Here is a 23627-nt window from a genome sequence, read left to right on the forward strand (position 1 = left end):
GACTTCTATTATCCAAAGACAAAATTGCCTTCTTTCCTCCAGAGAGATTATGTAATCTTGATATAATTCTCTTTATTGTACAGCAGCATGCAGCAATTATTTTCCTCCACAGTGTTGGCCAGGAACAGTGATTTTTGTTCAGATAAAATGTGACAAATTCCTCCTGGGACAGAAACAGTAACAGTGGACTGAGTTACTGCTAATAAAAGGTCATTAACAGAGGCGGTGATAGACTGACTCACCGGGAGCTCACCTGCCAACACCCAGACGTAACATGTGACCTTATCGAGCTCAGACTGACCTTCCTGCCACTCGGGAGGAGTCAAAAACACTCATGTGCTCAGCGTGCAGGCATTCAAACCCATTTAATGCAGCATTGGTTTCTTGACAATATTGGTTCATGTTTGAACTATAGAAAGAAGACCATCCTGATTGAGTGAATATAGCCTAAAACCTTTGGAGAATAAAGAATGGTTTAGTGACTAATGTTCCTATAACAAAGTCGCTAAGAGGCTAAATGAGGCACTACACATCTATAGTCGTTGTGGTTTTCGAACTTCAAGAGCTTTTACCAGGAGGAATCCAAGATCAGAACATCTGGTCTTTAAACTTCATCTTAAATACATGCGAAAAGTGACATGGCAAAATATGCAATATCCAATCTACTTTGCAATCTGCAGTAGTATTACTTTTCCTTGTAGCCTGTTTCCTCTAGGGCCAACATAAACTGTGAGATGCCGTAAAGTTCCTACTATTACACACAACCTCTCAACATGTATATTGCCATATAATGGGCTGTAACTCAACGACAGGTCCACATATTTAGACTGCTTTAATGCGAACTAGACATAAATATACCCTAACCCAAGCCAACATATTTCAACACAAGACCATTTACATTTTAGAATAACACGTCCATAACTTTAGGGGTTTAACGCACCAAAAGCTGTGGACATTTATGATGGATTTTACAGTTTCACAGTAACATTCATGATCTTACATTGGAGGCCAGCAGTTCTGGCACTCAAATATGTCGCAATCATAACCTCAAAAATTCAAATTGTCTACAAAACCGACTTGTATAAAACAAATGGCATTCAATTACAATCCATCTAGTCAATAAAGCCTCTGAATGATCCCCACAAGAAGAGAGGCATTCAGGCTTTTGTTTGCATGCTGGAGTCGTGTTTCCCTCGGAGCTTCTCAATTAAATAAAACCCCAGGATGCATTTCTGCTGACTGGGCATGGCATGCTGTCTGACCAGAAAGAAAACCATCACAACGGCACATCAAACCACCCAGGAGACTCTCCAAACCCCAACTCGGGGGCTCCATGCAGACTTTCCAACAGGAGCTGAAACGTTCCACATTATATCTGCTGGAAGTTCCGCTATCAATCACTGAGCAGCTACTCTTGTGTTCCATCCTCCCTTCCTGATTTAGGAGGTTTGGCTCTTTCTACAGTAGTTTTTTCCACTGAGGGCTCACCTGGGATAGACTGTTTGTCTATAAAGATGTTTCTGCTGTCAGACTTTGCTGAAAAACAACGTTAATAAATGACGAGTGAACTCTGGCCAGGAGCAGCAGATTCAGGTTCACTTCAGGAAAACACTCAACGTTTATCGCGGATGCTTTTAGTGCAGAGACATTTATTTTAGCAAGGGAGTGACTGCTTTGTTTCTCTTCAGTCCTGTAATGCTGGCGGCTGCTCAATAAAAAGTGACATCTGACCCTTTCCTCACTGCAGGAGAGAGGCGGCTAAAAGGGAAACTCCAAGAAGTCCAATACCATTTAAAAAAAATAATAAGAGCCAACACTGACGTCAACAATAAGCATGTTGACCTCGTTTTGTACCCCCACTATCCAGTATCCACTATATTTGCCCAAGTCTACAGTAAATATATGCTGTTTAAATCATATTCTAGACGTTTACACAGCAGATGTCTTACCACTATGTCTGTTTATAGTGCGTTAATTAAGTCGAAAACAGCCCTAAAGTGTTGAAGGAGTTGAATTTGGTTTATAGAGTTTTATCTTGCGCTTTACCACGATAGAAAAAATAAAGACCTGATAATTGAAACAGCAGAAAAGGACGGCAAGCAAAATTATTTGTAAATTGACAGAAAGTGGTGTCACAGTATTTCATAATAAGGAGTAAAAAAAAGAATAAATAAAAACCTGACAGGGTCTGAGAGTATGTCAAATAAATAGGAATAAGCTGCATTTGAAAACATATTTGTACCAGCAAGACAAATGTGTTTTTGATGTCCTGTTTTTATTTCATGTTTCTCTTTAGCGAGAAAAAACGGTCCAAAGATGAGGAATGAATAAAGTTTTATATTTTCTGAGAGTTGAATTTCTAAAAGCAGATGCTTTTTTTCTTCTGATCAGGCCATCCATGTGTTACATGACTTTATTCCTTTAACAAGTTTTAGATTTTCTTTTAAAAGAAGAGTGAGTCTCTTTGTGTCCAGAGGAATTCTCTCCTGACATCTTTACTGCAGAAATATAAACTTCAAATTAAAAAAAGGCGCCCCAGATTTTCCTTTTGTCTATTTTTCGGGAGTCTTCCATCCCTAATTATTCATAACTGTCATAAAGGTCTGCACCAGGGTCTTCAGCTGCAGGGTTTAATCACATACATTTCATTTAAGTCATTACATTTTACCTAAAGTGACTCACAATAAATACTATAAACCATGAAGATACAAATTCAGAACAGAAACCAACCGGGAGTTCCTCAAGGCTCCATCCTGGGGCCCCTTTTCTTTTACATCTACATGTTCACACTGGCTCCGATTATAATAATAATAATAATAATAATAATAATAATAATAATAATAATACTACATGGGATTTGTATAGCGCTTTTCCTAATGCTCAAAGATGCTTAAAATAATGGAAAACAGTTCGGAAATGTTGAGGACTCACGTGTTTTCCCGTCATCAGACTGGCGGAGTCCCTCCCCTTCGGGGTAAACAGGGACGACGGTCACGGTGTAGGGAGTGTCCGACAACAGGTTCTTCAGGACGGTGTTGGTGGTGCCACCTGACACCTGCTCCTGCTCACACACACCACAAACACACACAAACATATATGAACAATGATCCCAATCCACATGATCTGGGATGTGATTTCTGGGAGTTTAATGAAAATTCAGCATGCTCGGATTACCGAAGGTAGAATTAATCTGAATCGGAAAACAATACGTTATTCTTTTTACATCCTGGGATTCATTTGGTTTTTCTTTTAAATAATGTAAATCACAATATTGACAACTGTGTCTTAGTATAATTCAGATATTCATGCTGAATTGCAAAGATTAATAGGGTTTGGTTGTTGATTGTGACGTAAGTTACTGCCAGTCTATGTCAAAATCAATTACTGACACTTACTGTATTTCCACACTTCAATTACATTTCTCAATCTGTATATTAATACTGTATATGCAATAAGGGATACTCTACAGTAGGTATACATATTTCACTGTTGATAGATATATATTTTAATTTCCCCAAACTTGTATCAATAAAAGTATACCTTCTATCGTCTCTTAAATCTGAAGGTTCAACTTCCTGTGTTTATAGAACAGGAAGTGGTCCTGATGTCTCACCATGTCCTCAGCTCCTCCGGATGAATGGACGTAGAAGATGCGATACTGCCGGACGTTTCCCTCCGCCGGCTCCCAGCGGACCTTCAGAGAACTGGTGGTGGGATCAGAGACCTGCAGACTCTTCACCCCGCCCAGAGCCTCTGTCAACACACACAGAGAAACATCCGTCAACTTCCTGTTTGAGTTACAGCCGCTAACCAATTACTCTCTGTTTGACCTCGTCACCTCAGCAACAGATGGAGCCTGCAAGAAAGTGTCAATCACAGGAAGGTGACATCTGCTGATTTGCAATATATTTTTCATTGATTAAATAAACTTCCTTGTCTGTCCTTCATGTACAGCGACCTTGGGTCCCGTGAAAGGCGCTTTATAAATTATATTCTATTATTATTATTATTATTATTATTATTCTGTAATTACACCATATTATCTCATATGCACTTTATTAAAGGTCTCCTATTTTACTATTTCCAGGCATATATTATAGGTTTCAGATATATAATAAGATAGCCCACATTTCCGATATTACACCATGACCGCAGCACATCTGGATCAGCTCCGTTGTTCTCCCCGTTTTTAGAGATTTGGGTACGGAGGAAAAGAGAGGGGTTTGTTTTCTGACACTTTGTGAGTCTCCTGACACACCGGGGACAAATATTGATGTATTAGAGACATCAAAAAGTGCATTTTCCATGATAGGAGACCTTTAAGGCAAGGATGTTGTATTTTCCTTTGATAATTGCATTTTTCTACCACAATTAATAAACAAAGAAATCAGAATACATTATTTATCCTGGGGGAAATTGTGTTTAATGAGTTGCTCTATTTTAAAATTAAATGAAACAAATATAGATAGATATATTGTAAAAATGAACCGAGGTGGAATTAATAATATGCAAAAATAAAATCTAAATAAAATTTAATAATTAAAAAATGTAATAAATATATTAAAATAAACATAAAAATTGAATCAGTAAAAAGATAAGATCAAATAAAATACAACTATTTATATAAACATCAGAATTTAAATAAAATGTTCAATTTCTTTAAATAAATAATATTTATATAACATAAAACACTCACTTGTCTTCCCGTTCTCTGACTGTCGTTTCCCCTCCATGTCGGCGTAGATGGGCACCAGCGTCACGTTGTACTCGGTGTCGGGTTTCAGGTCTCTCAGCACCGTGTTGGTCGACATGCCGGATACCGGAGTCTGAAGAGGACAAAAAAACACATTTGTGAAAGCTGGGAAATGTTGGAAAAATCTACTTTTAACACCGTCTGACAATTGACTTCCCTATTCGACACATCCCTTCTTTAATGAAGAGGGATCGTTATAACACAGACCATGCTCTCTGCTAGTTGATCCAGTGCTATGTGGATATAATGGTTTTCTGTTGCAGTTCTTCCTAATCCTTTAAAACTACAATGAAACAATACTAAAAACTAATAAAAAAGTAGCTTCACCAGGTGTATCTCATTCTCTTATAGAAGCTATTCCCAACAATATGAATGAAGTATTGATTATTATCAAACCTCATCACTTTCAAATGTCCTTTTCTTTCCATATTGAGAAAGATCTTGAGGTTCAAACCTTTATTTAACCAGGTGGGTCCCGTTGAGATCATTGATCTATTTTTCAAGGGAGACCTGCACGTTCAGGTTCATTAGAAAGCTTGAGAACATCCACTAAATGGATCTATCAATGAGGTTTTAGTAAGCTACAATAATGTCGTTTTAGTAACGAGTACAATAGTAAACTAATAACTGAGACAGTTAAAGAAATGTATATAAATATAATGAAAACATATTGTGTTTTCTGTAGAAACTACTTGACATTTTCCTTCTTTAATAGAAAGAATGGACAACGAAATGAAATAAAAAGCACAATTACGTCAGTTTAAGATGGACCCAATGGATTTCTGTTGCAGCAATAGCTAGTCTTTCAAAACTGCAATTAAAAATACTAAAAACACATTTTAAAATTGTAGATATCACCAGGTGTGTGAACTCTCTGGGCGTTCCATCCTCTTGTAAAAGCAATTGACAGAAAACTGATGGATAGATAGAATATGATATGAAATGTAGTTAAGCATTGATAATGAAACGCACCGTGCTCTCCGCTCCCCCCCCTGCGGGGACGTAGATTATCTGATACTGCCTCACGTCGCCCTCCGCCGGCTCCCAGCGGACCCTGAGAGAGTTGGTGGTCGGGTCGCTCACCTGCAGGTTCTTCACTCCTCCCAGAGGCTCTGCACATAAAAAACATGACACATTACAGTTCATCCTCTCCGTTAGCTTTATCCCGTGTGGGCGGGTTTCCCCTCGTCATCCTGTCCAGATTTCTCCATGGGAAGACAAACTGCTGCAAATAATCCCTGTCCGAATTTTATTCCACATTTGGTTCCATTCTATTTCTGTAAATACTGCTATATGTTACTATATATTTTTTAATGTTTTTATAGTTTTCTTAAAATAGTTTTCTATCTGTCTTTTTGTTTTACTTTTATGTATGCACCATGACACCAAGTCAAGTTCCTCACGCGTCAACCTACCTGGTGATAAACCCGTTTCTGTTTTACATGGTGAACAAACAAACAAACAAACAAACAAACAAGAGGGGCAAATAATAAAGTAAACATGTAATAAATAGCAGTAGGCTGTGATGGGTTAGGGGTCAAAGGCCGTGAGTTTTTAATAAAGACTTGAAGATGTCAAGGGAAGCAGCATGGCAGATCTCTGAGTGAATTAGTCAGCTTTAGTCTGCAGGGTCCCCGTGTGGGCGGGTCTCCCCTCGTCATCCGGTCCAGATGTCTCAGATACTGGTCGATCACCGAGGAGTGTCCACAACCCTCTGAGCCAAACACATCCTCATTAAAAGGCATTCACGCTTAAAGGAATTTCTGCAAATAATGCTTGAGCTTCGGTTTCATCCTGCAGGGTGCTCCAGATGGGTGGGTTTACCACACGAGGAGGGTCCAGATGGGTGGGTTCACCACACGAGGAGGGTCCAGATGGGTGGGTTCACCACACGAGGAGGGTCCAGATGGGTGGGTTTACCACACGAGGAGGGTCCAGATGGATCTCTCTGGCTCTCATCTCGTTCTTTTGTGAGCCACGAATGTCCAAATAAACAACGTCTGTATTCTCACTCTCCAACTCTTTTGCATGTTTCAGGACATTTAATACACGCTTCACATTCACTGGCTGCTTTTCAGATGGACTTCCTGTTTGAGGCGGCCTGTTGGTCTTTTAAGTACTCTGAATAAAAACGTTCCTCAAAAGGTATGTTATTGTAGGAAACGCTGTGTCCTGCAGAGAGCGATATAAAAACTGAGGAATCAAGAAAAACTGCAACAACCACAAGTTAAAAGATTTATAACTACCAGCGTTTCTGTTAGAAACACATCAGACACGTTTTTACAAAGGCAAGCACATGGCCATACATAGAGACACTACATACTGATATACACCAGAACATCAGCAGGAGAGGACTCTTTAAAGTAGAGACACTACATACTGATATACACCTGAACATCAGCAGGAGAGGACTCTTTAAAGTAGAGACACTACATACTGATATACACCTGAACATCAGCAGGAGAGGACTCTTTAAAGTAGAGACACTACATACTGATATACACCTGAACATCAGCAGGAGAGGACTCTTTAAAGTAGAGACACTACATACTGATATACACCTGAACATCAGCAGGAGAGGACTCTTTAAAGTAGAGACACTACATACTGATATACACCTGAACATCAGCAGGAGAGGACTCTTTAAACTTGATTTATGACACGTTACTTCACTGGCAGCCATTCCATTCAGTTATTCGACGTCATCTTTACCTCATTGAATGTAGAGGAGAGATTTTGAAACTATAGACCCGTGGGATGTCTGTTTTCTAAAACAAAGCAGAGGGGTGGCATCAGTTCAACTTTCTAAACGGTCCCTTTGGTGGGATTGTATTTCATGAGGTCACTTAATAAATGCCTATTCTCTCATTTGATTGGTCCTTCCTTTTTTATATGGGGGGGGGGGGGGGGGAGGCGCTTGTGAATTGTTGAAAGAGAGGGGTTTTAGGTTGCCATAAGGCTGTTGACGGTCTTATGTATCCATCGGTTGGTTTTGTGGCACATTTGTAACGCTGTGCCAACTTGGGCAAACACACAGGGTGGAGAGGTGGAGTGAGGTTGAGCTAGCAAGAGTAAACTAACTGACAGGCTGCTGTGCCGCATCTCACTCAAAAACCCACACGACTCAACCCAGCGAAAAACCAGACTTGCGCGCAGCCTTTATTTTGATATAAAATCGTCTGCTTGTTGGTTTAATTACTTAATTGGTCAAGGCAATTAATAGAACAGCTAGAAAAGTCTGGTAAACTCAGACAATTACACTGTTTTAATGTATTGCAGCGTTTAAAACCACGAAAAAGACACTTTACGAAATCCAAAATCTATGAAAATGTATTGAATATATCAAATATCTGAGATGGTATCTTGTCATATATCACAATATCTAATAATAACTATATATGATATCTCTATAGTGCCCTGTTCTACCTTCAGCTTGGCTTTCTTAATGTTTTAATATTGACGTAAATGAAATTATGTTAAAAATAATGCTTTTTTCCCTTGGAAATATAAAGTATGCAAGTATAATAATTGTATCATACATATACATTTAGTATCATGTTTAAGTTGTTATCAACATGGGTGTGGGCGGGTTCATTTTCATAGAGCTTTTGCCCCATTGTGTTCAAATTCAAGAGATTTTTTAGGAAATAAAAAAGACTCTTGTCTTTGAATCAAATTGGGCAAAAACTCTATGAAAATGAACCCGCCCACACCCGTGCTGATTGGTCGTTGTGAGATAATCATCCATATGACCAGAGCTGATCCGTACATATGCTTTAGATTAGAGGTCGTCACTCACTTGTCTTTCCCTTCTCCGCCTGACGGATGCCCTCCACGTCGGGGTAGATGGGAACCACAGCCACGTTGTAGACGGTGTCAGACTCCAGGTTCCTCAGGGTGGTGGTGGTGGTGGTTCCTCCAAACACCTCCTCCTGTTCAGAGAAACATTTAAACTATCTGTCGGCAGAGATGTCAAAAGTACACACATCCTTTACTCAAGTAGAAGTACAGATACTCGTGTTTAATCGGACGCAAATCTGGATCAGCTCCGTTGTTCCCCCGTTTTTAGAGATGTGGGTACGGAGGAAAAGAGAGAGGGTTGTATTTTCTGACATACAAAAGTGCAGACAGTTTGTACCATTTTCTCCTCTCCCGCTGGTTCGGAGGTGTAGAAGACTTTGTAGCTGCGAACGTTTCCCACGGCAGGATCCCATCGGACCGTCAGAGTACTGATGGTGGGGTCGATCACCTTAAGGTTCTTCACTCCACCCAGAGGATCTGATAATGAAGAGCAGGAACACAACAAAGGACTTGATGACTTATCAAATTGTCAATGTACCATCATTTCGTTGATGTGTTACTGAAAAGCAAGACCCCAGGAATTTCTATTCGTCAATCCATCTCATTCCAAGGAGTCTGTTAAACGTCTGCGATAGTAAACGTTAATGGTGCGTTCTCATTGGACGCAAAGCAACAACGACAAAAAGTCGGGATAAGTGCAAATGCTGTGGCTGGAATAAACCGAGTGGCGCAAACTTCACTACCTTCTTCCCCTCGTCCCTTCCTTCCTTCCTCCCTCCCTATCTACATCCCTTCATCACTCCTTCACTACATCACTTCGGTACATGTTCATGAATCCTGGATTAGCACTATTCCTCTCTCCTGGTCCAGGCTACTTCCTGCTGATACAAATCACTGGACAGACATCAGTTTGAACTCACTTGTCTTCCCGTTGGCGGACATTGACAGGCCCTCCATCTCGTGGTAGACGGGCACCACGGTGACGGTGTATTCTGTGTTGGGATCCAGGCTTTTCAGCACGGTAGAAGTGGTCGTTCCTGACACCTGGTCCTGGGGGAGGAAGAGGAATGTTAGTAAAAATCTCCCTGGTCCCCGGCTTAAGCTTCAACCTCAGGATCCACGTATCTGTGATCCTCTCCAGAAGGGAAGGAGTCATCACATACAGAGCATCAACTAGTTCCTGAGCAGTGTCCTTCACATGCTGATATCCAAGAGAGGGAGTCACACAGTCACAAGATGGAGGAATAGAAAGCAGTATTCAATGTTTACTTCAGATTAGCTCCACGTCAGAAATGAGCATGCTTGATCTCTGTCTCCATAGAGGCTACTCTCATGTTGGAAGAGGACATTCACTATTTTCCCAACAAGAAACTATTTGAACTGGTTGAACTGAAAAACATGGAGGAAAATAAAGAAAAGGGAGGTTTGGCAGAGGAGGAGAGACAATTTCTCAGTTGAATGTTCTGCGAGCCCAGATTTCTTGGATACAGGTTCAAACTGTCTCAAACAGAAACAGGAAGAGAAACAGAAGAAGTTTGAAGACAAAGAGCAGAAATATTCTCCGTCCAAAACGTTCCAGTAAAGCACCAAAGCTTCTGCTGCGAGTATAAATCAGATTTTCGTCCACTTAATCCAATAGTAAGTCGTGAAATCTGCCAATAAGATGATCCGTCTCCAAGTCAAATCAACTCATGCACGACATTCCTGAAACCAAGTGACATTACCTCAACACACTGTCACTGCTTTAAGCCCACGTCACACTGTCCCGAGAATTGTCACCAGATGGACACACGAATATGGAATTGTGAATTTCGCACGAAGGTGGCCCCGAACTCTGCCAACAGCCAAGCAACAGCCGAAGCAATTACGATGCCTACAGAAGGCCACACGATGGCACCCGGACCACACACGGAAATATGGTCGTAGACGTTACTGATGATTTAGAATGTATCCAGACTCAACGTAAGAGCTTGTGCCTCTTCGGGGGGTGCTAACATTTAAACACACACTTTATTCTTTACTTTCTCCGTCTTTATATGTAGATTAGAAGATATTACTTATCTCCGTCATGTTGTTTCCATAGCAACAACAACTTCCTGTCAACAGTGTAAACTCGCCTTCAAAATAAAAGCATCAAAATAAAGCAGGAAGTTAACCTAAATTACATTTAAGACATGCAACGAAAGTAACAAAAACAATGTAATATCCTTTTCAATTTCACAGAACACAAATTGGGTTTTTTACATAACATGTTTACATGATTTTGTTGTGCAATAAATGCAATCTCGATGTCATCGTAGTATAATACGATAGCTACACGACGGCATTGCGAGGGCTTCACGTAATCGTGTTGCCTTCCTAAGACAATCGGGCAGCTTCTTGTTTCCTTCGGATTGTCTTCGTGAGGCGATAAATGCCCGATGCCCGATCACACGAAGTAAAGACGAAACGATATGACAAGATGCCCTCACGATGGCCTTACGAAGGGCAACATGGACTCACAAATTCAACACGAAAATTAACCTTCGCAAGGTCCTTTGTTGGCATGCCAAAGATTTTACCACCGCTCACGAAGTTGCTGCCGGAGCCTGAGAAACTCCACCATACGATGGCTTAGATGTCCTCACGAATGGCCCGATGTCGTTACGATCAGAGCCGAATTTGAACATTTCCTTTATCGTGTTTCCATCTGGTGTCAATTTCAGGACAGTGTGACGCAGGCTTTATGGAAAACCGTAGAAACTGCCTCTGCAATGTTTCGCATCAGTGGTTATAACATGTACATGTTCCAACTGTTTTCATCTTTTGATATAACTATTTTTCCTGGACAAGCAAAGAAGGTTTTTTCCCTGGAAACATGCGTAATCATCTCAAGCTGTTGGCTTTTCTCCGTTTGTGTTGAGAAGACTTGAATTTAAGGCCAAGAATAAAAAGATTATCCTACAATATGAGAGAGGACATAAAGCACTTTTTCAGAAGAGTGAGCAGAACAGAAGCAGTCCTGTTCCTCCAGGATAAAAAAAGGCTTGGTATTTTGCATGCAACGATCAAATGTGGTTAAACTTATTTGCAGTGTTGTTCCTAACCCTGCTATGTGTTGAAGTTGTACATTGTTATTATTATTTATGTTTTCTATATTTTATTTATGTTTTTCTAATATCCCTGAACTCGTGTAAACTCTCACCTGACGTAGGTTATGGTAAACTTGTCTAAGAAAACCTGTGTTTCTCTCTCTGTGGGAACTAAGACTTTTTTCCTACGATACTGTTATGATTGGCTGTGAATAAGAAAATATGAAGGACAGACCATCTATTTCTATTTTTTGTTGAGAAAGGGGCCGGTCATATCAGATTATCTTCTTCTCCTTTTCAGGTGTGGTGTGTTTATAGAGACATGTTCCGTAAACAATTGTTATACATTAAGTTGTACATACCAAGAACACATACAAATTAAACTAATATTCCAGTCTCTCTCACCACTTCCCGCTCTCCTCCAGCCACAGGGACCCAGGTCACGATGTATTCTCGCACCGTCCCCTCGGCCGCGTCCCAGCGGACGTTCAGAGAACTCGTTGTGGGGTCGGTCACCTGCAGGTTCCTCGCAAAGCCCAGCGGCTCTGAAACAGGAAGTCAGCGCCAAACAGGAAGTGAGCATTTGGAGCGCAGAGTCACGCAGCTGTTAGTGTCCAGATGTGTTAGAAAAAGACTGTTTTCTGGCGGCCGTTAGCTGTCAGTGATTCAATTGATGCTGCTTTTTCCCACTGGGGAAAAGAGTCAAATTCGTCTTCACTCGCCAAGCCACGTCTAGATTTCTTTAAAGAATAACATTCAAGTAAAAGATTGACACTTCTGGTAATACGATGGGGAAGTAGAGCAGAATCTAAGAGAAAACATGAAGCAAGTGGTTCCTTAAAAAAACCTCAATTTGTCCGACGTTTTTCCCGTAAAAATACTACCTTAATATCACTCATTTCTGTTCATTTACATTGTACAATTGTTTCCCTCTCTTTCTGCTTTGTTACTGTGTCTTTACCTTGAGCTCACTCTGCCCATCGACTGTTATACTGTGCACTTAATATCAAGCATTTATTTATATTCTTAATTCATGTGCAGTGCCTTGTTAACATGCTGCTGTAACAAAACAAAAATCTAATTATCAATTAAGTACGTCTTATCTTTATCAATCTGTTTGATGATTCCTTGGAGGTTCAGGTGCTTTTTTAAGGTTTTATTCAAGCTCTAGAACTCGTGTAAAGACGTAGAAATCAAACGTTTAAAAGTTTAAACACTGACTTGTCTTCCCGACATCGCTGAGGCTCGGCCCGTCTCCCTCGGCATACACTGGAATGACGGTGATGGTGTAACGGGTGTCCGGAAGCAGCTTCTCCAACACCGTCTTAGTGGTGCTCTCTGACACTTGCTCCTACACACACACACACACACACACGCACACGCACACACACACGCACGCACGCACGCACGCACGCACACACGCACACACACACACACACACACACACACACACACACACACACACACACACACACACACACACACACACAGGTGGTGAACACACTGTCCTCCTCCACCTTTAGGATCAGCAGAGCTCCACAAAAAACTATTTCAGTTTACTGCTCTCCCTTAATCTAAATAAGATAAGATAATTGATCAAAAGGAACTTTATTTATCCCAGAAATGCAGGCGTTTCTAGCAGCAACAGGGTCAGAGTAACTATGGAAACGTAATATCACTGTTTAACTGGTAACTCTCGTGTATTCAGTGCCTTTTGATTGTCTAAAATAAGAATAATTGGATTTTTTCTGACAGAAATGTCTCTTATAACTGTTTTTAGGCAATCATTCAATTACCTTTTTTAATATTAATAATAATGCATTTTATTTATAGAGACACTTTACTGAGTAAAATGCATAAAAACACAATTAAACACACTTAAAATATATAAAACTATTCATTACAGATTTAAAAGCGCTTCCGACAAAACGTTTTTTTAACATTTCCAAATTATTCGACCCACTACATTTGTTTAAAATATATCTTCAGTTTTACCTCAGGAGAGAAAGTACATACAACCATAATAACTTTAAGGCACATTTATTCATTAAAAAAAAATAAAAAACTTTAGGATTTAACAACTTGAGTCATAGACCATACACATTTAAATAATCCCAGGTATTTGCAGGACTTAATTGTCTGTTGTTTTCCCTCTACACCCCACACAAGCGGCACTGAACTCCTCTGGTTAAGTACTTTTGGGCGAATGATGTCATCGTCAGAGACCAACGCAGCGTTTCCACGAGACACAAACACGTCCGTCAGCAAGATGTTGTTTCTCGCTCTCGACAGTCTCAAAGAGCGGGATTTACAGCCACTTATTCTCTAAAAGCTGCGCTGCAGGAACACAAAGCCCCCGTTGACGGATGACAAAGGGTCTTGGTGCTTTTGTAATGCATGATGGGATTATCCTGTCAGAAAGCATGACCTCACTTTGATCCTTTGATCGCTTTGTGTCTGAATTCAAACACAGTCTGACTTTTATCTTCGCCCCTGCTGCAGGACTGGGACATTTAGAAGCTCAAAGATCGACTAACCAGGTCGTTGTCAGAGATGGGGTCGTTACTAAAAAAAAGTAATATATTACACTACATCGTTACTCTCTACATAAAGTAATTTGTTACTTTATTCGTTACTTTACTCGCAGGGCCGGCCCGCCCCTCCCTGCAGGCAGATCACGCAGACTGCTAAAGTTTCAAATGTTCTCTTTAGTTCAGTTTCCATTGTCGCATAAGACTGATCCAGATCCTGAATGTTTTCCTATCTGACCATGGCTGTTCTCTGTCTCCTGCTATCTGACGTGGCTGTCCTCTGTCTCCTGCTATCTGACCGTGGCTGTCCTCTGTCTCCTGCTATCTGACCGTGGCTGTCCTCTGTCTCCTGCTATCTGACGTGGCTGTCCTCTGTCTCCTGCTATCTGACCGTGGCTGTCCTCTGTCTCCTGCTATCTGACCGTGGCTGTCCTCTGTCTCCTGCTATCTGACCGTGGCTGTCCTCTGTCTCCTGCTATCTGTATATTTTGCGCAGTCTATCTCTGCTCACGCTGTTGCGTCGGCGTGTTCTCCTGCGTGTTGGCCATGTGTTGCACTGGAGCCAGACTGGAGCACACCGCAAAGACTTCAGCCGAGCACGTACGAACTGCGCATGCGTGAGTGGCAATAACTCTCCTTACCAGCAGGCGGCGGTAGTGTGTATTCGTCATTCAAAACAGGCAACAACCGGAAAACAGAGAAGAAGAACAGACTACGTGTGTGATATAAATAAACAACAGCTATGTGCGTTAGCTTCACCTTAGCATGTGTTCTTTGCAGGTGTTTGTTGAGGTTTGATTATGACTGATTTTAGAAAGTAACGAAGTAACGCGTGTCGGGGCGATGTTAGTAACTGTAGTGTGATTACTGGATTATAAAAGTAGCGCGTTACACTACTCCGTTACCGACAAAGTAATATTATTACAGTAATATAACAACTATATAACAACTCTGGTCGTTGTTTACACCTACATGTCGTGAGACAACTTGACCATATTGTATTTGTTTTAACTGCAAGCGTTGAGAGGTTCCCCCTGATTGTACGTGTAAAAATCAGAAAGCATGACGTCACTAAATCCCCGCTTAAAACCCACCTCTTGTCCTTAGCGTTTTGACATTTTGTAGAGTACAAGTATTATAATGAGTAAATGAAGAGTGTTACCACGATCTCCAGGCCTCCGTCCACGGGGCTGTAGATCACTTTGTATCCCTGCACGTTCCCATCAGCTGCGCTCCAGCTCACCGTCAGGGTGGTGATGGAGGGGTCGATCACCTGCATGTTGCCCACGCCGCTCAACGGCACTACGGCAGGGAAGTGACATTCATTTATATCATATTATTACAGACTTTCATCATTCATGTTCAGAGGTGGGAGTAGTGGAGTATAAATACTTTGTTACTGTACTTAAGTACATGTTTCTGGTACCAGTACTTTACTCCACTACGACTTTTTACTTTCTACTTCTTACATGTTGAACACAAATACCTGTACTTTCTACTTCTCACATGTTGAACTCAAATACCTGTACTTTCTACTTCTCACATGTTGAACTCAAATACCTGTACTTTCTACTTCTCACATGTTGAACTCAAATACCTGTACTTTCTACTTCTTACATGTTGAACCAAATACCCTGTACTTTCTACTTCTCACATGTTGAACACAAATACCTGTACTTTCTACTTCTTACATGTTGAACTCAAATACCTGTACTTTCTACTTCTCACATGTTGAACTCAAATACCTGTACTTTCTACTTCTTACATGTTGAACTCAAATACCTGTACTTTCTACTTCTCACATGTTGAACTCAAATACCTGTACTTTCTACTTCTTACATGTTTGAACTCAAATACCTGTACTTTCTACTTCTCACATGTTGAACTCAAATACCTGTACTTTCTACTTCTCACATGTTGAACTCAAATACCTGTACTTTCTACTTCTCACATGTTGAACTCAAATACCTGTACTTTCTACTTCTCACATGTTGAACTCAAATACCTGTACTTTCTACTTCTCACATGTTGAACTCAAATACCTGTACTTTCTACTTCTTACATGTTGAACACAAATACCTGTACTTTCTACTTCTCACATGTTGAACACAAATACCTGTACTTTCTACTTCTTACATGTTGAACTCAAATACCTGTACTTTCTACTTCTCACATGTTGAACTCAAATACCTGTACTTTCTACTTCTTACATGTTGAACTCAAATACTTGTACTTTCTACTTCTCACATGTTGAACTCAAATACCTGTACTTTCTACTTCTTACATGTTGAACTCAAATACCTGTACTTTCTACTTCTCACATGTTGAACTCAAATACCTGTACTTTCTACTTCTCACATGTTGAACTCAAATACCTGTACTTTCTACTTCTCACATGTTGAACTCAAATACCTGTACTTTCTACTTCTCACATGTTGAACACAAATACCTGTACTTTCTACTTCTCACATGTTGAACTCAAATACCTGTACTTTCTACTTCTCACATGTTGAACACAAATACCTGTACTTTCTACTTCTTACATGTTGAACTCAAATACCTGTACTTTCTACTTCTTACATGTTGAACTCAAATACCTGTACTTTCTACTTCTTACATGTTGAACCCAAATACCTGTACTTTCTACTTCTTACATGTTGAACCCAAATACCTGTACTTTCTACTTCTCACATGTTGAACACAAATACATGTACTTTCTACTTCTTACATGTTGAACCCAAATACCTGTACTTTCTACTTCTTACATGTTGAACACAAATACCTGTACTTTCTACTTCTCACATGTTGAACACAAATACATGTACTTTCTACTTCTTACATGTTGAACCCAAATACCTGTACTTTCTACTTCTTACATGTTGAACTCAAATACCTGTACTTTCTACTTCTTACATGTTGAACTCAAATACCTGTACTTTCTACTTCTTACATGTTGAACCCAAATACCTGTACTTTCTACTTCTTACATGTTGAACCCAAATACCTGTACTTTCTACTTCTCACATGTTGAACACAAATACATGTACTTTCTACTTCTTACATGTTGAACCCAAATACCTGTACTTTCTACTTCTTACATGTTGAACACAAATACCTGTACTTTCTACTTCTCACATGTTGAACACAAATACATGTACTTTCTACTTCTTACATGTTGAACCCAAATACCTGTACTTTCTACTTCTTACATGTTGAACTCAAATACCTGTACTTTCTACTTCTTACATGTTGAACTCAAATACCTGTACTTTCTACTTCTTACATGTTGAACACAAATACCTGTACTTTCTACTTCTCTCATGTTGAACCCAAATACCTGTACTTTCTACTTCTCACATGTTGAACACAAATACATGTACTTTCTACTTCTTACATGTTGAACCCAAATACCTGTACTTTCTACTTCTTACATGTTGAACCCAAATACCTGTACTTTCTACTTCTTACATGTTGAACTCAAATACCTGTACTTTCTACTTCTTACATGTTGAACTCAAATACCTGTACTTTCTACTTCTTACATGTTGAACTCAAATACCTGTACTTTCTACTTCTTACATGTTGAACCCAAATACCTGTACTTTCTACTTCTTACATGTTGAACTCAAATACCTGTACTTTCTACTTCTTACATGTTGAACTCAAATACCTGTACTTTCTACTTCTTACATGTTGAACTCAAATACCTGTACTTTCTACTTCTTACATGTTGAACCCAAATACCTGTACTTTCTACTTCTTACATTTTGAACACAAATGTATTTGTTTGTCTTTTTTCATATTTTATTTCTATTAAATGTAACCCACTCAAATAATGCAGTGAGTTTTTCACCCTGTAATAACAAGCAGCTCCCACTTGGGGCAGTGCTGGGGCAGCAGAGTCTGCATATGAGGGAGGAGAGGAAGAGCAGGCCAGGTGTGGTTGTTAATGAGGCTCAATGAGTGGCAGCTGAGAGGGCCCTGTGTGTCTAGACTGTGGGCAGTGTTTGATGATGTGTTCCTTTAATGCTGCGGGGAACCAGGAACTACCAGAACCGACGAAAGTGTTTGGAGCTGCAGTTTTTGTCTTCTCCTCACCAGAGAAAGGACTGATGGTCATTGGATTACCAGAGAGAGAAACTACAGACTACCCGGGTTCGATTATTGTTCTTTTGTCCATGATAGCAGATTGGGTTTCACTGGGGTGCATGAGGGGTTTGTGAAAGTGTTGTATGAATGTTTAATAAAATGCCGGCTATATTAAGTTGATATTGTTTTTTCTATTTATATTATCTTCTACTCCTCATTGAAAGCAACCTAGTACATAGGAGTGTTACATAATGTTAGACATATTAACGATGTAGACGTACAGCTTGTATACGTTTCTGAACATGAAATCAAACGGGGTATCGGAGTGACGTCCCGTTCTCTGCCTGGCGCCTCCCCTCTCTGGAGGCGCCAGAGTCATTTCTCACTTTGTTCGACTATCTATATATTTTTTTCAGTTTTTCTGCTGTCTTTTTTTTCACTTTTTACGACAGTTGTCATTTTTTTGGAGTGTCTTTTTTTGTCCGTTTTCTTTCAACAGTTCCGGACCTGTCGTTTTTTTTACTTTTTTTAGAATCTTAGAAAATAAGAGACATATGTAGATTCGGCTCGTAAAGGTTAAGCGTTTTGAGAACCGGGAAAAGCGCTATATAAATAACATGTAATATTATTATAGTTATATTATAGCTGAACGTGAAGTATAAGAGGTAACCTACGTGTCTTCCCGTTCTCTGACTGGCGCTTCCCCTCTCTGGCGGGATACACCGGCAGCACGGAGACGGTGTACGGCGTGTCGGGCAGAAGGTTCCTCAGGATGATGTTCGTGGTTCCTGTGGGGACTTGCTCCTGTTCACAGAGATTCAGAAGAAAGAGTCATTGAGATCAGAAGTCTCCGAACAGGCTGCCGGATCTGTTTTCATCCGGAAAATATGTCAACGTCCGACAAATTCAAATCTCTCGGGTCATAATGTCGGATACAAAAATATCCCCCTTTAAGCACAAAATTAAGTCAATTAAAAATTAACCAATTAAGACAATCTGAGCAGCAGACCTACACGTATTTTGGTAGCAGTTAAGTAGTTGTTATTCTGTGTTATTTCATCAGAGTCGTCTAAAAGCTGCAGGAACTTCTTTCCGTTGAGATTTACAGCGTAGTATTTGATGTATAAATATGTGTTTTTCCGTGACTTTGTGAGTAATTCTTCCTCCGAGTCTCACCATCTCCTCTCGGCCCCCGGCTGCAGGAACGAAGAACACTTTGTAGAGTCGGACGGCTCCATCCGCGGGGTCCCAGTTGACCTTCAGAGAGGTCATGGTGGGGTCGCTCACCCGCAGGTTCTTCACCCCCCCCAGAGGTCCTGGACAAGTTAAGAGATAAGGTGGATCGTTATTAACCCCGTGGGGAAATTCAGTAATTTAACAGCAACAGGGTGAGAATTAAAAACAGGGCAGCACAGATTAGAGATGAATATGAATTAATGTGGATTGTGTATACATAGGTGTATATTTGTATATATATTTGTATATATTTGCATTTTTGTATTCGGGATTGTGAGAAACGGTATTTCAATCACAAACTGAAAGGTTGACAATAAAGATAAAATGAAAGATACAATTAAAATGATATACAGTTAAGTAACTTTAAAATAAGAAATGAATTAAAGTGAACATACTGTATATATATATTTGGGTCATATATAAGATAAGATAAGATGTGTGTGTGTCGGTAAATATTATGTGAGTGTATTTTATGTCCATACTTGTGTCACATTGCTGACCCAAGAGGGTTTAAGAACATTATTGTTTAACTTTCACGAGGTCGGACTGTCGAGGACGTTTTTGCGTCAGCGTTGTCGTCTTACGTGTCTTGCCGTTCTCGGTCATGATCTTGCCGTCTCTGCCGGGGTACACGGGAACCAGAGAGACGGAGTAGAGCGTGTCGGGCTGCAGGGAGCGGAGCACGGTGCTGGTGGTTCCTGCAGACACTGTTTCCTGAAGTAAACAAAGCACACATCAGCTGCTGACACACACACACACACACACACACACACACACACACACACACACACACACACACCGAGACACACTGACAGACAGAGACACACTGACAGACTGACAGACAGAGACGCGCAGCTATGGCAGGATGCTCAGCTTAAAGAAGGCCTCTCTGCGCACGTGCTTTACAAAATGACACATCACAAGTAAAAACAAACCAATTCCCCTCAGATTATGTGTTCAGAACTTTAAAAAGGTGCATGCAGCAACATATAACATGTTAACAGGTTAACAGACTCAAGGAGGTCAAATAATAAATCAAATCAATCAATAATGGTTTCTCTCCGACAGACGGCCGAGTGAACGCAACGAGATAAAACCCCATGGAACAAAAGTTTAAGTTTCCAGCCCTTGTTGTTAAATACCAACTAAGTGCTATATATATATATATATATATATATATATATATATATATATATATATATACCGTTAATAACTGTGCAATATATACCTGGCTGCCAAATCTTCAGAACTGTTACAGGGTGTGTATTTTGCATAATTTCTTTATATTTTATTATGCAGGCTTCTTAGTTAAGCTGTCTTTGGCTCTTTTCTGCTGGTGTGTGTGTGTGTGTGTGTGTGTGTGTGTGTGTGTGTGTGTGTGTGTGTGTGTGTGTGTGTGTGTGTGTGTGTGGAAGGCTGCAGTCTCTCTCCTTCCCCTCTGGCTGCATCATGTCTCGGTGTGAGGCCTGCGTTCTTGTGAATTGTTAGATGTGCTCCAGTTTACCTTTTCGTTTATTTTAGTTTGCGAGTTGGCTGGTGAGCCCTTCGTCTTTTGTCCATCAAAACCTCACTTTGAGGCTTCAGTGCACCGCTTCCTCTCCTTTTTCTCTCGCCCGGTTATTTAGGTGTTTAGTTACTTCCCTTTGTTCCCCTAGTTAGGAGGGAGCGCAACAGGGAGCGCAACAGGGAGCGCAACAGGGTCCTCTGATTCTTTAGTCTGACACACTATGGAGCCGTTTCTATGGTTACACTTTCAAATGTCCTGTCTTTCAAATGTCCTGTCTTTCAAGGTGAAATGTGTCTTCCTGAAGACACTGTGTCCTACATTAATAAAAACAAATCACTCATCAGCTGCTGACAGAAGACCGACAGATACGATACAGTTATCATCCAATAAAACATCGTGCGTCATCAGCGTCGATCCACACCCGAGCAAACATATCGTTTTCTGGATTTTTGCACCATTCCCAAAGTGGAGATGCCCTTCATCCTTAATATCCCTTCATTCCCATTACAGTAAAGTGAGTTCCAGCAAGACCACCTGGTTCACGCCCAGTATGCTGACAGGAAGTGGTCCTACCATGGTCTCGGCTCCTCCGGCAGCGGGGACATAGATCACTCTGTACTCCTTCACTCGGCCGTCAGCCGGCTCCCAGCGAGCGTTCAGAGTCGTCATGGTGGGGTTCAACACCTGCAGGTTCCTCACCCCCCCCAGGGGCTCTACGCGGGAGCAAAGCACAGCTGGTTACTACCAACACTTTATACACATATATATGGCAAGGCAAGTTTATTCAAATAGCGCTTTTCAACACAAGGCAATTCAAAGTGCTTTACTAAAGACATGAAGCGCATAACACACATCAGAAGCATTCAAAAGCAAAGGTAATAAAACGTGGATAACTGTTACGGTCCGTCCACACAGCAGCTTTTCAAACATCTTGAACATCTTGGAGCTGGGCGTGTCTGACAGCTTGGGGATGTTTTGCGAGCAACGCGACCAACAACCAATCACATGAATCTCCCGCCCCGACATACAAAGCAAAAAACCCAATATATATATATAAACTCCCCAAACAGGCGAAACCTACCAGTTCCCCCACTGCCTCTGCCTCCTCCCTCCATGCTGGTTCCTCCGGTTTGTATCCCGGTAATAGTTCTGGTCGTAAAGAACCGGGTGATTTGCTTCCGTAACTTCTCGTTTGGAATATGAGGAAATGAACTGCGGTCTGGTTCTCCCTGCTTACACGCCGTTTGATTGGCTAGCGCTTCTACTGTCAGATTTGCATAAACGTGTTTGATTGGCTGACGCTTCCAGCTCAGCTTCAAAAGTTGAACATTGCTCAACTTTTGAATCCTGGACATCCTGGAAATCTTCGCTTCGCTCCCCCCACAATGCAGTTCGGCGAAAAGCGAGGCAAAGTGACGTCATCCCCATTCAAAGTCAACGGGCAGAGAAGCGTTGGAAGATTCTTCTGAAGCTGCTGTGTGGACGTACCGTCTTCAGTCTGGATGTAAAAGTAAGTCGAGTTGCAGCGGACCGGCGGCTTTCTGGGAGTTTGTTCCAGAGAGTTGGAAATACCCCGAACCACCTTCTCACACCCCTCTACTAGTCTTCCTGTGAAGTTATTTTGACACTTTTCTAACCTTCTTATCTGCCTTTCATCCATTGTGCATCCCCAGACAACAGATGTTCCACTGTTACCTGAACCCATCTGAATGTGTCAAGCCATACCAGTGAGTATCCATTTAGATTCTGAAAGGAGGCATATCTATTTCAGTGGCCAACAGCTGTCTACATTGGCCTGCGAGGTATATCAGCAGAAAAGGGTAATTGAATCTAGGGGGGACGAAACATGCAATATAATACTGTATGGGGTCAGGAAGAGTTCAGCTACACATGCAGTTTGAGGAGGAGATGAGCTGTAACATTATCTTAGTCTATAGGCATATTTAGCTTCAACCAGCTCTGTGTTTTACTGATTCTTCTTTGTCGTATTCTTTAATGTTGTCAATCAATCAATCGATGTTTATTTATAGCCCAATATCACAAATGTTACATTTGTCTCAGTGGTCTTCACAGTCTGTACAGAATATCAGTATGACAATACGACACCCTCTGTCCTCAGACCCTCTGTCCTTAGACCCTCTGTCCTTAGACCCTCTGTCCTTAGACCCTCTGTCCTTAGACCCTCTGTCCTCAGACCCTCTGTCCTCAGACCCTCTGTCCTCAGACCCTCTGTCCTCAGACCCTCTGTCCTCAGACCCTCTGTCCTCAGACCCTCTGTCCTCAGACCCTCTGTCCTCAGACCCTCTGTCCTTAGACCCTCTGTCCTCAGACCCTCTGTCCTTAGACCCTCTGTTCTTAGACCCTCTGTTCTTAGACCCTCTGTCCTTAGACCCTCTGTTCTTAGACCCTCTGTCCTTAGAACCTCTGTTCTTAGACCCTCTGTCCTCAGACCCTCTGTCCTTAGACCCTCTGTCCTTAGATCCTCTGTCCTTAGACCCTCTGTTCTTAGACCCTCTGTCCCTAGACCCTCTGTCCTTAGAACCTCTGTTCTTAGACCCTCTGTTCTTAGACCCTCTGTCCTTAGACCCTCTGTCCTTAGACCCTCACATCGTACAAGGAAACACTTCCAGAGAAACCCA

The 23627-nt window shown here is 41.1% G+C and overlaps 1 protein-coding gene across 5 annotated transcripts in view; it reads right to left on the minus strand.

Moving 5' to 3' along the window:
* Nucleotides 1–23627, minus strand: part of col12a1b (collagen, type XII, alpha 1b) — a 171418-nt gene that overhangs the window by 68414 nt on the left and 79377 nt on the right. For 3 of the 5 annotated variants that reach the window (XM_071202387.1, XM_071202386.1, XM_071202388.1), the window contains 14 exons: nucleotides 21562–21701; nucleotides 20066–20195; nucleotides 19422–19561; nucleotides 18920–19049; nucleotides 15319–15458; nucleotides 12847–12976; nucleotides 12031–12170; nucleotides 9475–9604; nucleotides 8892–9031; nucleotides 8553–8685; nucleotides 5726–5865; nucleotides 4697–4826; nucleotides 3614–3753; nucleotides 2932–3064 (listed from right to left, as the gene is read on the minus strand). In XM_071202387.1, the coding sequence (XP_071058488.1) occupies nucleotides 2932–3064; nucleotides 3614–3753; nucleotides 4697–4826; nucleotides 5726–5865; nucleotides 8553–8685; nucleotides 8892–9031; nucleotides 9475–9604; nucleotides 12031–12170; nucleotides 12847–12976; nucleotides 15319–15458; nucleotides 18920–19049; nucleotides 19422–19561; nucleotides 20066–20195; nucleotides 21562–21701 (1896 nt within the window). The remainder of the gene's footprint in view (nucleotides 1–2931; nucleotides 3065–3613; nucleotides 3754–4696; nucleotides 4827–5725; nucleotides 5866–8552; nucleotides 8686–8891; nucleotides 9032–9474; nucleotides 9605–12030; nucleotides 12171–12846; nucleotides 12977–15318; nucleotides 15459–18919; nucleotides 19050–19421; nucleotides 19562–20065; nucleotides 20196–21561; nucleotides 21702–23627) is intronic. The other 2 variants (XM_034078265.2, XM_034078264.2) reach the window with 1 other exon arrangement.

Source organism: Pseudochaenichthys georgianus, unplaced genomic scaffold (genome assembly GCF_902827115.2).
Source record: "Pseudochaenichthys georgianus unplaced genomic scaffold, fPseGeo1.2 scaffold_404_arrow_ctg1, whole genome shotgun sequence".
NCBI classification, from domain to species: Eukaryota; Metazoa; Chordata; class Actinopteri; order Perciformes; family Channichthyidae; genus Pseudochaenichthys; species Pseudochaenichthys georgianus.